The sequence below is a fragment of the Megalobrama amblycephala genome, linkage group LG12 (assembly GCF_018812025.1).
Source record: "Megalobrama amblycephala isolate DHTTF-2021 linkage group LG12, ASM1881202v1, whole genome shotgun sequence".
Taxonomy (NCBI): Eukaryota; Metazoa; Chordata; class Actinopteri; order Cypriniformes; family Xenocyprididae; genus Megalobrama; species Megalobrama amblycephala.
This window is the reverse complement of record NC_063055.1, coordinates 1,987,274-2,002,500: the sequence shown is the minus strand read 5'-3', so window position 1 is coordinate 2,002,500 and position 15,227 is coordinate 1,987,274. Positions and strand designations below refer to the sequence as shown.

Genomic DNA, 15,227 nt, shown 5'->3' with positions numbered 1-15,227 from the left:
CACACACTCACTCACTCACAAACACACTCTAACACACACACACTGACAAACTCAAACACTTACACACACACACAAACTAATACACACACTCAAACACACACAGATACAACCACACTCGCACACACACTCACACTCAAACACTCGCACACACACTCACACACACACTCACTCACAAACACACTCTAGCACACACACATTGACAAACTCAAACACTTACACACACACTCACACACACACACACACACACACACACTCTCTCACACACATACAGACTCACACACACTGATACAAACACACACACACACACACACACGCACATTCAAACACACACAGATACAACCGCACACGCACACACTCGCATACACACGCGCACACACGCACACACAAACTAATACACACACTCAAACACACAGAGATACAACCACACGCGCACACACACACACACACAAATGCTCGCATACACACACAGACAAACTCACACACACTCAAATGCACAGTCAAACGCACACACAGATACAAATGCACACTCACGCACACACACACACACTCACTCACTCACAAACACACTCTAACACACACACACTGACAAACTCAAACACTTACACACACACACACAAACTAACGCGCACACTCAAACACACACAGATACAACCACACTCGCACACACACTCACACACAAATGCTCGCACACACACACACGCACACACATGCACACTCATACGTGCACACAGATACAAACGCACACTCACACACACACACACACACACACACACTCACGTATGACGTGCACATCCTCTTTGGAGTTAATTAGTGAAACTCTCCGGGCCAGAACTGATTCCAACCTGCTGCTGCACTCAGGAAGTAAACAAACTTATCTTCTCTCTCTCTCTCTCTCCCTCTATCACTCTATCTCACTCACTCTCTCTCTCTGGCTGAAGCTCAGAGAACATTTTAACAAGCCTTCTGTTGATTTAGCAGTCAGACAGACAGCTGCTCTTCGTCGCACATCTCTAATGCACAGATGATTGCTCTGTGTCCATTAGCAGTGTATTAATTTATTTAAAATGTGTTATTAATATCAATACCAATAATTGAAAATGTTCTCATTAAAGCGTGACGTTGTTGTGTTTGCAGCGGACTGTGTGTCACAGACGGTCCGTCATCATGGAGTGAAGGGTTTATATCGAGGCCTGAGCTCGCTGCTGTACGGATCCATCCCAAAATCTGCCGTCAGGTACATAAACACACACTGATGCACGCTTGAGCTGTGCAGCCAATCGCTGCTCGTTTATTTCAGACAGCTGACATTTATTATGCAGATTGTCTTTGTTCTGTAGAGACGGGTTGTGTCTCTCCCATGAGTCTGTGCGTGTTGAATCTGACGAGGCGGCGGTGCGTGTCCAGCGCTGTCTGTCAGACGGATGCTCTCCGAGCTCTTCTGGTCACTTCATCGCAGATATAAACTCATGTCACGTATATATCGCAGCTCTGTGCATGTGAACTTCTGTCACTGTTTACTGACCCGCTGTCGCTCCACACCCGCATGACTTCACAACGCAGACGTTTTGGAGACTTTTTTCTACACAGTGACGTTTCATAGTGATCATAACCGGGCAAAAAAAAGCACTATTAAAGCACCGTATCCTTACAGTCGTTCATACACTATTATATTTTTTATAAATATTTAATTTTTTACATTAATTTTAGTTAACATTTGTGTCATTTTTATTAGTTTTTTTAAAATGTCTATATAGTTTTTATTCATTTTTGTTTTAGTTTATTTGTTTGTATTCAGATTTTGAATTAGTTTTTATTTTTTATAATTTTTGTTTTAGTTTATTAATATACTCTTGTAGTTTGTATTCATATTTTAAATTAGTTTTTATTTTATTTTTAAATTTTGATTTTAGGTATATTTTTTGTGTTTTTGTCATTTTTATTAGTTTTTAAAAAAAATATGTCTATATAGTTTTCATTTTAGTTTTATTATTATAATCATATAGTTTATATTCATATTTTAAATTAGTTTTTATTTTATTTTTAAATTTTGATTTTAGGTATATTTTTTGTGTTTTTGTCATTTTTATTAGTTAAAAAAAAAATATGTCTATATAGTTTTCATTTTTGTTTTATTAATATACTCATGTAGTTTGTATTCATATTTTAAATTAGTTTTTATTTTTATATTTTTTAAATTTTGATTTTAGGTATATTTTTTGTGTTTTTGTCATTTTTATTAGTTTTAAAAAAAAATATGTCTATATAGTTTTCATTTTTGTTTTAGTTTATTAATATACTCTTATAGTTTTATTCATATTTTCAATTGCTTTTTATATTTTAATTTAAATTAAAGTTTTAGTAATTTTGTTGTGTTTTTGTCATAAGTATTATTTTTTAAATGTCTATATATACATTTGTCATTTTTGTTTTAGTTCATTAATATACTATTATAGTTTTTAATAAAATTTTAAATTAGTTTTTTTATATTCTTTTTTTATTTTAATTTGAGGTATTTTTGTGTTTTTGTCATTTTTTATTAGTTTTTTATAAATATATATGGTTTTTATTTTTGTGTTTGTTCATTAATATTTTAAATATATTTTGAATTCATTTTTATTTTTTTATTTTTTCATGTTTTTTGTGTTAATATGTCTATATAGTTTTCATTTGTGTATTAGTTTATTAATTTACTCTTAATTTTTAATAATATTTTGAATTAGTTTCTAGTTTTATATTTTCTTTTTTATTAGTTTTTAAAAAAAATATGTCTATATAGTTTTCATTTTTGTTTTAGTTTATTAATATACTCATATAGTTTTTATTCATATTTTGAATTAGTTTTTATTTTTGTATTTTTCCTTTTTTATTTCATTTATAGTTTTAGGAATTTTGTTATGATTGCCTTTTTTATAATTTGTTTTAATATGTCTATAGTTTTTATATATTTTCTGTTTTAGTTCATTAATATTCTAAATATATAATATATCAATATATCAATAATAATTATTTTTAATATTTCTATATAGTTTTTATACATTTTTGTCAACTTGAACTAAAAGCAATGAGAAATGTTGCCTTTGCTGTATCTAACTGGAATAAAACAAGTTTAAGATTTTTATATTTTTATTCAGTTAACCTTTAGTTAAATTCAATAGTTAATAACTCTTAGTCTCTGAAATCATATGATAGTTTTATGTGAGAAACAAACTGACATTTAAATCAGTCAATCATAATTGATCACGAGAGATGCAAGAACAATAATGTTTTAATGACATCAAACCTGCTGCTACTGATGCATCATATTGTTCGTGAATGTTCAGGAACGGGGGAAATAAGCATCATGTGAACAGAAGATTGCACAAGATTTCTGTGATGCTGCTTTTTGGCGTCTGACAGCTCCTGCTTTCAGTGTTTGATCCAGTCCAGACCGGTTCAGGACTCGCAGTGTTTTAGAGTCTGTGTCACTGTACAAACTGTCCCTTCATCCAGCGCTGCAACACTCAGATTGATTATCCTCTCCTCCGCTGCTGTCTTCCTCCTCCTCCTCTTCCTTCCCCCTCTTTTCATTAGCTGATTGGACTGGTTTTGTGCGGGTGACCTTGCGTTCGCCCCACTAATGGACGTCTGACACTGACTGCTGGATCCAGCCCAGATTACATTTATGACCTCCGTCTCATTTTAATGCAGCTGTGTCATCCAGAGCGCCACTCCCAAACCATCGATCAGGGACTGGATCGTGAACGCGCTTCGGCTCGGCTCATGTTTACACGGGCTCTGCTGATGTACATAATCTCAACATCAACTTGTCGCCTGAACAACTAGTTCACCGACTGGCTTCGAGCAAGTGCTGAATATTTAAGTTGGTTTCAGCAGAACCTGATTGCATTTTTTATTTTATTTTTTTTGCATTAGTGCTACAAAATGTGTGGGAGACTGTATCCCATGATGCAACACACTCAGCTTGACCCTCCATTTTCAGTGTGACGAACCAGAAATCACATCACCAGTTCATTATTTGATTGGATTGCTAAAAGTCAAGACATTTTTGCATAAAATGGTGTTAAAAAAGCAAAATAAGCATTTTTATTTCTGAGTTTTGTTTGAATTAATGTCACTATAAAATCAAAATGGATTATTCGTATTTTTTATGCAATATTGTGGTGTTTATTATGAATTATTTATCTGTGAATTGTTGTATACTGCATTCTTTTTCATGTACTTTTTAAAAAAATAGTATTCAGTATGCAGCATACTGCTGTGTGGAATGTTTATTGATGCATACTGCATGCTGTTTAAGATTATTTAAAAAATAGAATGCATGCTATTTCTGCCATATATAGATATTGCAGAAATAGTAGTAGTTTCCTAGTATGCTGTTCATCCTTTATTATTTTATTTTATTTTATTTTATTTTATTCATTTTCAAAACTACTTGACCTATGTATGGTCATAGGGATGCATTTTATTTTATTTTATTTTATTTTATTTTATTATTTTATTTTATTTTATTTGCCCATTTTCTAAACTACTTGGTCTATGTAGGTTCATAGTGATGCATTTTATTTTATTTTATTTTATTTTATTTTATTTTATTTTATTTTATTTTATTTTGTTTTGTTTTGTTTTTTGTTTTGTTTTATTTTGTTTTATTTTATTTTCAAAACTACTTGACCTATGTAGGGTCATAGGGATGCATTTTATTTTATTTTATTTTATTTTATTTTATTTTATTTTATTTTATTTTATTTTATTTTATTTTATTTTATTTTATTATTTTATTTTATTTTATTTGCCCATTTTCTAAACTACTTGGTCTATGTAGGTTCATAGTGATGCATTTTATTTTATTTTATTTTATTTTATTTTATTTTGTTTTGTTTTGTTTTTTGTTTTGTTTTATTTTGTTTTATTTTGTTTTATTTTATTTTCAAAACTACTTGACCTATGTAGGGTCATAGGGATGCATTTTATTTTATTTTATTTTATTTTATTTTATTTTATTTTATTTTCAAAACTACTTGACCTATGTAGGTTCATAGGGATGCATTTTATTTTATTTTATTTTATTTTATTTTATCCATTTTCCAAACTACTTGGTCTTTGTTGGGTCATAGGGATGCATTTTATTTTATTTTATTTTATTTTATTTTATTTTATTTTATTTTATTTTATTTTATTTTATTTTATTTTATTTTATTTTCCAAACTACTTGGTCTATGTAGGGTCATAGGGATGCATTTATTTTATTTTATATTATTTTATTTTATTTTATTTTCCAAACTACTTAGTCTATGTAGGGTCATAGGGATGCATTTTATTTTATTTTATTTTTTATTTATTTTATTTTATTTTATTAAATAATAAAATAACAAGATTTGGTTTATTTTATTTTATTTTATTTTATTTTCCAAACTACTTGGTCTATGTAGGGTCATAGGGATGCATTTTATTTTATTTTATTTTATTTTATTTTATTTTATTTTATTTTATTTTATTATTTTATTTTTTATTTATTTTATTTTATTTTATTAAATAATAAAATAACAAGATTTGGTTTATTTTATTTTATTTTATTTTATTTTCCAAACTACTTAGTCTATGTAGGGTCATAGGGATGCATTTTATTTTATTTTATTTTATTTTATTTTATTTTATTTTATTTTATTTTATTTTATTTTATTTTATTTTATTTTATTTTATTTTATTTTATTTTCCAAACTACTTAGTCTATGTAGGGTCATAGGGATGCATTTTATTTTATTTTATTTTATTTTATTTTATTTTATTATTTTATTTTTTATTTATTTTATTTTATTTTATTAAATAATAAAATAACAAGATTTGGTTTATTTTATTTTATTTTATTTTATTTTCCAAACTACTTGGTCTATGTAGGGTCATAGGGATGCATTTTATATTATTTTATTTTATTATTTGTCCATTTTCCAAACTACTTAGTCTTTGTAGGGTCATAGGGATGCATTTTATTTTATTTTATTAAATAATAAAATAACAAGATTTGGTTTATTTTATTTTATTTAAAAATGATTTTTTATTATTTTGTATTTTATTTTATTTGTATTAATTTTGCATTGATCAGTACTGATTCTGGTATGCTTTTCTTGGAAGATTGTGTGAATTTGATGCATACTGTATGAGATTATTGAAAAATAGTACACTTTCTATTTCTGCTGTATAAATATGTTGGCGAATAGTAGTAGTATCCTGGTATGCTGTTGTGAATTCAGCCAGCGTCTGTCTTGTTAGTGGGAGTTGCATTCTGTCATGTTGAAAAGCTGCGTAAATACTGCTGGATGGAGGATTTCAAAACTGAATTTGAGTCAATTGAATTTGATATATATGGAGAGAGAGCAGGTGTGTAAATGTATGTTGCCAGCGTTATCCAGACAGACGAGTCGAGCGTTCAGGTAGAATGACAGACAGTTTGTGTTTACCTCGTCTGTTCATTCAATTCAGTGCTATATTTAGCTCTCGACGCTGCTGGACGCCCTGCAGTCGTATCTCTCTTGAGCAACAGAAATAAACGTCCTGCACAAACACAGAGCAGGTAATGAAAGCACACTGCTGCTTCCTGCTGCTAATGGACACCTGTGGCCGCCCCGCCGGCGCTCTGATGCTTTACTGCTGATTCAGGAGGAAGTGCACTTTAAATTATGCCACACATCTGATTCTGAGGGTTGTGACTTGTGTCTGATCAGCAGTGTTATCTTACTATCATTGTAGTCTCGTAAGGCCTGTTCTGTTGAATTTACACAATAACAAGAGTTTAAAAAGAAGCAATTCGTCTCTATGGGCACCTTCACACAATCATGTCTTCATTTTTCTGGTCAAGATTTTATTTTATTATTTTATTTTATTTTATTTTATAAACTACGTATAGGGTCATAGGGATGCATATTTTATATTATTTTTTCGTTTCTTTTCTTTTATTTATTTATTTTTATATTTTCCATTTTCCAAACTACTTAATCTATGTAGGGTCATAGTGGTGCATTTTATTTTATTTTATTTTATTTTATTTTATTTTATTTTCAAAACTACTTGACCTATGTAGGGTCATAGGGATGCATTTTATTTTATTTATTTTATTTTATTTTATTTTCAAAACTACTTGACCTGTGTAGGGTCATAGTGATGCATTTTATTTCATTTATTTTATTTTATTTTATTTTATTTTATTTTATTTTATTTTATTTTATTTTCAAAACTACTTGACCTGTGTAGGGTCATAGTGATGCATTTTATTTCATTTTATTTTATTTTATTTTCAAAACTACTTGACCTGTGTAGGGTCATAGTGATGCATTTTATTTCATTTATTTTATTTTATTTTATTTTATTTTATTTTCAAAACTACTTGACCTATGTAGGGTCATAGGGATGCATTTTATTTTATTTATTTTGTTTTATTTTATTTTATTTTATTTTATTTTATTTTATTTTCAAAACTACTTGACCTGTGTAGGGTCATAGTGATGCATTTTATTTCATTTTATTTTATTTTATTTTCAAAACTACTTGACCTATGTAGGGTCATAGTGATGCATTTTAATTATTTATTTATTTTTTTATTATTATTATTATTTTTTTATTTATTTTTTTATTTTAACTACTTGGTCTATGTAGGGTCATAGTGATGCATTTTATTTTATTTTATTTTTATTTTATTTTATTTTAACTACTTGGTCTATGTAGGCTCATAGGGATGCAATTTATTTTATTTTATTTATTTAATTATTTTTATTTTATTTTCCAAATTACTTGGTCTATGTAGGGTTATAGGGATGCATTTTATTTTATTATTATTTTATTGCAGAAATAGTAAGAGTACTATATATATATATATATATATATATATATATATATATATATATATATATATATATATATATATATATATATATATATATTTCTAGCTGTAATAACTATCTTATTATTCAGTGTATCTGCATGCATCAGTTTTGTGTTTCCTGTATGTTAACAGGGTTTTTGAGGTTCAGCATCTGATTAATTTCCTGCCCTCCAGCTCTGCTTTCTTCTGTTTTCTTGCATCACCTTCTCTCTCTGCTTCTTTTAAACATAGCTGTGTCTGATGATGATGATGATGCAATGCACTGAATAAGACTGAATATAATTTCTCTGTCTTCCTCTGCAGGTTCGGTGTGTTTGAAATACTGAGTAACCAGATGAAAGATGAGTTTGGGAAACTGGACAGCACTCGAGGTTTAGTGTGCGGTTTGGGCGCGGGAGTGATGGAGGCCGTCCTAATCGTCTGTCCCATGGAGACGATAAAGGTGAGGTCAAAGGTTGTTTAGTTTAAAGTTGAATATTACATTCTGACGCAGTTTTATCTTACGTGCTTCATCTCTCACATTTCCAGGTGAAATTCATCCATGATCAATCCTCAGCTAATCCCAAATACAGAGGGTTTTTCCACGGAGTGCGAGAGATCGTCAGAACTCAAGGTGAACAATGCAAGCTTTGTTTTGACTATTTCACCTCACAGTTGTGGGAAAAACTCAGTGTCTTGATTGTAAGACCTTCCTGTTCTTAATCCTTGTTCTGTTGAATTTTCACCATGACAAGAGTTTGAAAAAGAAGCAATTTGTTCTTATAGGCACCCTCACACAATCATTTGAGAGATATATATATATATATATATATATATATATATATATATATATATATATATATATATATATATATATATATATATATATATATATATATATATATATATTCCCCCATCCATTTATTCCATAATTCCAAACCATTTGTCCTATAGGGTCATATGGATTCTGGAGATTTTATTTTATTTTAATTTATTTTGCTTTGTTTTATTTTAATTTTTATCCTATTTTATTTTATTTCATCCATTTATTTTATTCCATCCATTTTCTAAACTACACTTTTATTTTATTTTATTTATTTTACATCCATTTTCCAAACCACATTTTATTTTATTTTATTTTATTTTATTTTATTTTATTTTATTTTATTTTATTTTACATCAGCCATTTGTTATTTTAATTTATTAAATTATTTTAATAAATATTAATAATAATTATTTTAATTATCAAATTATTTTAATTTATTTTATTTTTTATCCTATTTTATTTTATTTTATTTTATTTTATTTTATTTTATTTTATTTTATTTTATTTTATTTTATCCATTTATTTTATTCCATCCATTTTCCAAACGACACCTTTATCTTATTTTGTTTTGTTTTGTTTTGTTTTGTTTTGTTTTGTTTTTGTTTTATTTTATTTCATCCATTTATTTTATTCCATCCATTTTCCAAATGACACTTGTATTTTATTTTATTTTATTTTCCATCAGCCATTTGTTATTTTAATTTATTAAATTATTTTAATAAATATTAATAATAATTATTTTAATTATCAAATTATTTTAATTTATTTTTTATTTTATTTTATTTTATTTTATTTTATTTTATTTCATCCATTTATTTTATTCCATCCATTTTCCAAACGACACTTTTATTTTTTTATTTCATTTTATTTTGTTTTATTTTTTTATCCTATTTTATTTTATTTTATTTTATTTTATTTTATTTTCCAAACAACACTTTTATTTTATTTTATTTTGTTTTGTTTTATTTTTTTATCCTATTTTATTTTATTTTATTTTATTTTATTTTATTTTATTTTATTTTATTTTATTTTATTTTATTTTATTTTATTTTATTTTATTTCATCCATTTATTTTATTTTATTTTCCAAACCACATTTGTATTTTATTTTATTTTCCATCCATTTTCCAAACCACATGTCCTATATAGTGTCATGGGGATGCTGGAGATTTTATTTATTTATTTATTTATTTATTTATTTTAAATTCACATTTTTTCACCTCAGATTTGCCATTCTTGAAGATAAATGGCATTCACAGATATTCACGTATTTGCAAATAAGTGGCTTAAACATCACCATACTAGCATCATGCACATGATCAGGTGTTTGTCATGCTCCTAACGCTCTCTCTGTCTCTCAGGAATCAGAGGGACGTATCAAGGCCTCACAGCGACTGTCCTCAAACAAGGATCCAATCAGGCGATCCGATTCTTCGTCATGACCTCTCTCAGGAACTGGTACAAGGGTGAGTGTGTGTTTGTGTATGAACTTTAGCAGTGTCACGCTGTGGCGTCCTGAGCAGCGCTGCCCTCTGCTGGTTGAAGTAATTCAGTGAATGTTTTGTCACATGGGTTGTTTTTTGTTTTCTAGGTGATAACCCCAACAAATCCATCAACCCCATCATCACAGGTGCGTTCGGAGCGATTGCAGGAGCGGCGAGTGTGTTTGGAAACACGCCGCTGGACGTCATCAAGACCAGGATGCAGGTACAGGCCGGTTATCAGCACATGCATGTGACTGGCTAGTTTTGTGGGACTCTAACTAACACATGCAGCACATTTCCACATGACCAAACTAAATCAGTCTCATTATAGTCAGTGAAGACGTCTGTAATAATAAATAACTGAGCCAATGTATATCTAATCCAGCCATTTTACTTTCCCTATCATGTGCAATAAATTAATTTATTTTAAATTATAATTTCAATCATTTTCTGTTTGAAATCATATGCAGCTGTAGCACTATGTACACTATTTGATGTTATAAAATCAAGTGTGTAAAGTGAATTATTTACCTGTGTAATTCTCTTGGAAATAAAGTTTTAATGAAAATGTGTTTTTAGGGTTTAGAAGCTCATAAGTATAAAAGCACAGTGGATTGTGCCATGAAGATCATGCGGCATGAAGGACCAGCAGCGTAAGTGTGTGTGTGTTTGCGTGTGTGTCTGTCTGTCTGTGTGTGTGTGTGTGAGTGTGTGTGTGTGTAAGTGTGTTTGCGTGTGTGTCTGTCTGTCTGTGTGTGTGTGAGTGTGTGTGTGTGTGTGTGTGTGTGTGTGTAAGTGTGTTTGCGTGTGTGTCTGTCTGTCTGTGTGTGTGTGTGTGTGTGTTTGCGTGTGTGTTTGCGTGTGTGTTTGCGTGTGTGTTTGTGTGTGTGTGTGTGTGTGTCTGTGTGTGTGTGCATGTGTGTGCGAGTGTGTGTCTGTGTGTGTGTGTTTGCGTCAAATTGTGTGTGTGTTTGGGTGTGTGTTTTTGCTTATGTGTTTGTTTGCGTGTGTGTGTTTGCGTGTGAGTGTGTGTGTGTGCGAGTGTGTGTCTGTGTGTGTGTGTTTGCGTCAAATTGTGTGTGTGTTTGGGTGTGTGTTTTTGCTTATGTGTTTGTTTGCGTGTGTGTGTTTGCGTGTGAGTGTGTGTGTGTGCGAGTGTGTGTCTGTGTGTGTGTGTTTGCGTCAAATTGTGTGTGTTTACATGTGTGTGTGAGTGTTTGCTTGTGTGTGTGTTTGCGTGTGAGTGTGTGTGTGTGTGTGTGTGTTTGCGTGTGTGTGTGTGTGTGTGTGTGTTTGTGTGTGTTTGTGTGTGTGTGTGTCTGTGTGTGTGTGTGTGTGTGTGTGTGTTTGCGTGTGAGTGTGTGTGTGTGTGTGTGTTTGCGTGTGTGTGTGTGTGTTTGCGTGTGTGTGTGTGTTTGCGTGTGAGTGTGTGTGTGTTTGCGTGTGTGTGTGTGTGTGTGTGTTTGCGTCAAATTGTGTGTGTGTTTGGGTGTGTGTGTGTGTGTGTGTGTTTTTGCTTATGTGTGTGTTTGCGTGTGTGTGTTTGTGTGTATGTGTGTGTGTGTGTGTGTTTGCGTGTGAGTGTGTGTGTGTGTGTTTGCGTCAAATTGTGTGTGTGTTTGGGTGTGTGTGTGTGTGTGTGTGTTTTTGCTTATGTGTTTGTTCGCGTGTGTGTGTGTGCATGTGTGTGCGAGTGTGTGTCTGTGTGTGTGTTTGCGTCAAATTGTGTGTGTGTTTGGGTGTGTGTGTGTGTGTGTGTTTTTGCTTATGTGTTTGTTCGCGTGTGTGTGTGTGCATGTGTGTGCGAGTGTGTGTCTGTGTGTGTGTTTGCGTCAAATTGTGTGTGTGTTTGGGTGTGTGTTTTTGCTTATGTGTTTGTTTGCGTGTGTGTGTTTGTGTGTGTGAGTGTGTGTGTGTGTGTTTGCGTGTGTGTGTGTGTGCGAGTGTGTGTCTGTGTGTGTGTGTTTGCGTCAAATTGTGTGTGTGTTTACGTGTGTGTGTGTGTGTTTGCGTGTGAGTGTGTGTGTGTGTGTGAGTGTGTTTGCTTGTGTGTTTGTTTGCGTGTGTTTACGAGTGTGTGTGCGTGTGTGTGTTTAGATGTGTGTGTAAGAGTGGGTTTGCAGGTGTGTGTGTGTGTTTAGGTGAGTGTGTGTGTGCGAGTGTGTGTGTTTGCATGTGTGTGTGCATGTAAGCATGTATGTGTGTGTGTGTAAGAGAGAGAGTGTGTGTGTTTGTGTCAAATTGCGTGTGTGTGTGTGTGTGTCCGTGTGTGTGAGTGACCAAAAGTCTATGAGACAAACAGCCTCATAACCGTCATCAGAGAACTGTGACCATGTGACCGTGTCGTTGAATGATTGAATATCATCTGTGTGTCTGAGCTCCAGTTACTAAATGTCTGTCGACGTCTCGTTCAGGTTCTACAAAGGCACCGTCCCTCGTCTGGGGAGAGTGTGTTTGGACGTGGCCATCGTCTTCATCATCTATGAGGAGGTCGTGAAGGTCCTCAACAAAGTCTGGAAGACAGACTGAAAGAAGAAGAAGAGAGGAGACGCCATCACTGTGTGAGGAACACCTGATGAACCTCATTTCTGTTGAATTTCATTTCTCCCCATTAGTTCTGCCTTGAAACATGCACATGATATTTTTAAAAAATAATCTTTTTAATTCATACAGACGCCCAACGCCTCTTACACTGAAGTCACATTAACTTGAAACAATGCAATTGACAAATTTAACAGATTTAGTTTATTAATAAACAGATGCTTTAACTTCTAGATTTAACACACCTATAAAGAGAAAACAAACGCACACTTACGTTTACAGACGTTTGTCCCCGAACGAACGTGACAGAGAAATCATCGAAACGGATTTAATGTTACTGTGAATGTTTTAACCAGAGAAAACCTTGAAGAGTAGGTGGAAATATTTACATATATGAATATTTATAGGTATATTAGAGAAATTTAACTACAGATCATTCCATAATACTGTATGATTTTTATTTTTAAAAAAATGATTAATTTTTTATGCTTCTGACATTTCTACTTAAAATGTTTTAAAATATTTTTACATTTGTAAAACCATTTTTTATTCATTGATTTTAGTGTGTTTTATATTTATTTCCATGTTGTGTTGCACATGTGCCTTTAACCATTAAACTCTTAATTATTATTTTTCTGAAAAAAGACATTTTTAATAATTCTTCTGTCAGTTTTGAAGCATCCATGCGCTGATCTCAGACCTGCTGTATCTGTCCATGTGCAATATCAGATGTATTAGATATAACTGGAAGAATACGGATGTCGCTGCTGTCATTATTCACACACACGTACTGTAAATGTGATTGATTACGAGCGGATCTGAATATGCGTTATTTCCAGTGTGATGTTTTCTGTGTAAACCCAGCATGAATCTCCAGCTCTGTGTATGTCTGTTCTCTCGTGTATGAGGTGAAATAGTGTCACAAACTGTATTGTTATTGTTGATAATTGAGTGTGCAGTGCTGCTGCTGACCACTAGAGGGCAGAAAGATGTTGAACGTGCCTGGACGGATCTCATAGGTGAGTTCACGCCATGTTGTAATTACTGTAATTACAAGATTTTAACTCCCGTCCTCGTAGAGCTCATAATTACAGCTTGTAAGATGGGAATTTTCTGAAAGCTCCTACTTGTACCATGTGACAGCTGCAGATTAATTCAGGAGCATGTGAACAGCTCCGAATAGAACGTCACGTGTTTTACTACGGTAATTACGACATGGTGTGAACGCAGCACATGCTTCGGTGTTGTGTTGATCTGTGTGTTTATGTGCCCTTTAGCAATATTCAGTGAGATTGTTTGTGCCATGTTTTCTTGCCTTTGTAGATCTAAAGGGAAGGCTCCTTAATACTAAATGCTAATGTGCTAATAAAATGATTTTATTTTCACAGGTAAATCAGCTGTCTGTGACATTATTACTGAATCTGCTGGTTTACTCCCGAATGAGAGTCTTTGGCAGCCCTTTAAATGATGCATCGGAAAAGTAAAGCTGTAAACAATTAAGGGGCCAAGCACAAAGAAGCAAGCAAGAAGTAAAATATAGCATTTAATTTCATATACTTTATTGTAGTTAATGGCAATTTAATATTTTGTTCAGTTATAGCACCACCAACAGGTGCAATCCCACCACTTTTTTATGGGTCCTCAGAGTGTGCCTATAAATAAGTGTCAAATTTGGAAACAATAAAAAATTTTAGCATTTGGGCTGTAACATTTAGCCAATGACCTGTTTCCGAATTTCCTACGGTAGTTTTGTCTCGATCGGACTAACGTTTTTGAATGTTGTTTTTGCGCTAAATCGCAACATTGCACAAACCATAAGGCGAAACCTAGCATGTTACATATCGTTGGACTCGCCAAGGATTCGGGAATCTAAGGAGATGATTCCAATGAAAATGGGATGTTATGAGCATATGAATATTTGATTTCACCACTAGGTGGCGCTGTCTTGAAACTTCTCAGGCACCTTCATGGCATCGTGCTGATGACCCATGCTGAGATTAGTAATGATACGCTAATGCATTCAAAAAATACAGTATTTTTCTACAAAATGCAAAATGGCCGACACCCAAAATGGCCGATATGGTAAAATTGGGTATCATTCAACTTGGCATGCTGCCCTGAATCTAACAAGACCAGTTTTATAATTTCTGGCCAAATCGTTTGGAAGTTATAAGCAAAAATAACCATTTTTGCTATCTCCAGACCAGTAGGTGGCGCTGTGGTGAGCCTCAGGTCATGCTTGTGATGACGTGTCAAGTTTGGTCAGAATATGCTAAAGTGTTGTGGAGATATAGCCTCACGTCCAATTTGGCAAGCTCTTCTTCTAATTTGTTTGCACATTATTCGAGAACAGTTGGGTTTATTAAAAAGCTTTTGAAAAAATTTTGCCAGCTGAAGATGATCTGATTTGATTTTCATGAAAATTGGAGCAACCGTCTAGGAGAAGTTCAAAAAAGTAGTTTTTTTTGGTGGGAACATTTGGCGGGAAAAATTTCATGATGGAAGGGTGCAATCGAATGGTCCAT

The 15,227-nt window shown here is 32.1% G+C and overlaps 1 protein-coding gene across 2 annotated transcripts in view; it reads left to right on the top strand.

The window, feature by feature from the left end:
- si:dkey-178e17.1 (tricarboxylate transport protein B, mitochondrial) overlaps window positions 1-14,095 on the top strand; it is a 30,719-nt gene extending 16,624 nt beyond the window's left edge. For both annotated transcript variants that reach the window (XM_048210726.1, XM_048210725.1), the window contains exons 3-9: window positions 1,135-1,234; window positions 8,177-8,315; window positions 8,402-8,486; window positions 10,039-10,143; window positions 10,269-10,384; window positions 10,741-10,814; window positions 12,576-14,095. In XM_048210726.1, the coding sequence (XP_048066683.1) occupies window positions 1,135-1,234; window positions 8,177-8,315; window positions 8,402-8,486; window positions 10,039-10,143; window positions 10,269-10,384; window positions 10,741-10,814; window positions 12,576-12,690 (734 nt within the window). In that variant the 3' untranslated portion in view covers window positions 12,691-14,095. The remainder of the gene's footprint in view (window positions 1-1,134; window positions 1,235-8,176; window positions 8,316-8,401; window positions 8,487-10,038; window positions 10,144-10,268; window positions 10,385-10,740; window positions 10,815-12,575) is intronic.
- The last annotated feature ends 1,132 nt before the right edge of the window (window positions 14,096-15,227 follow it).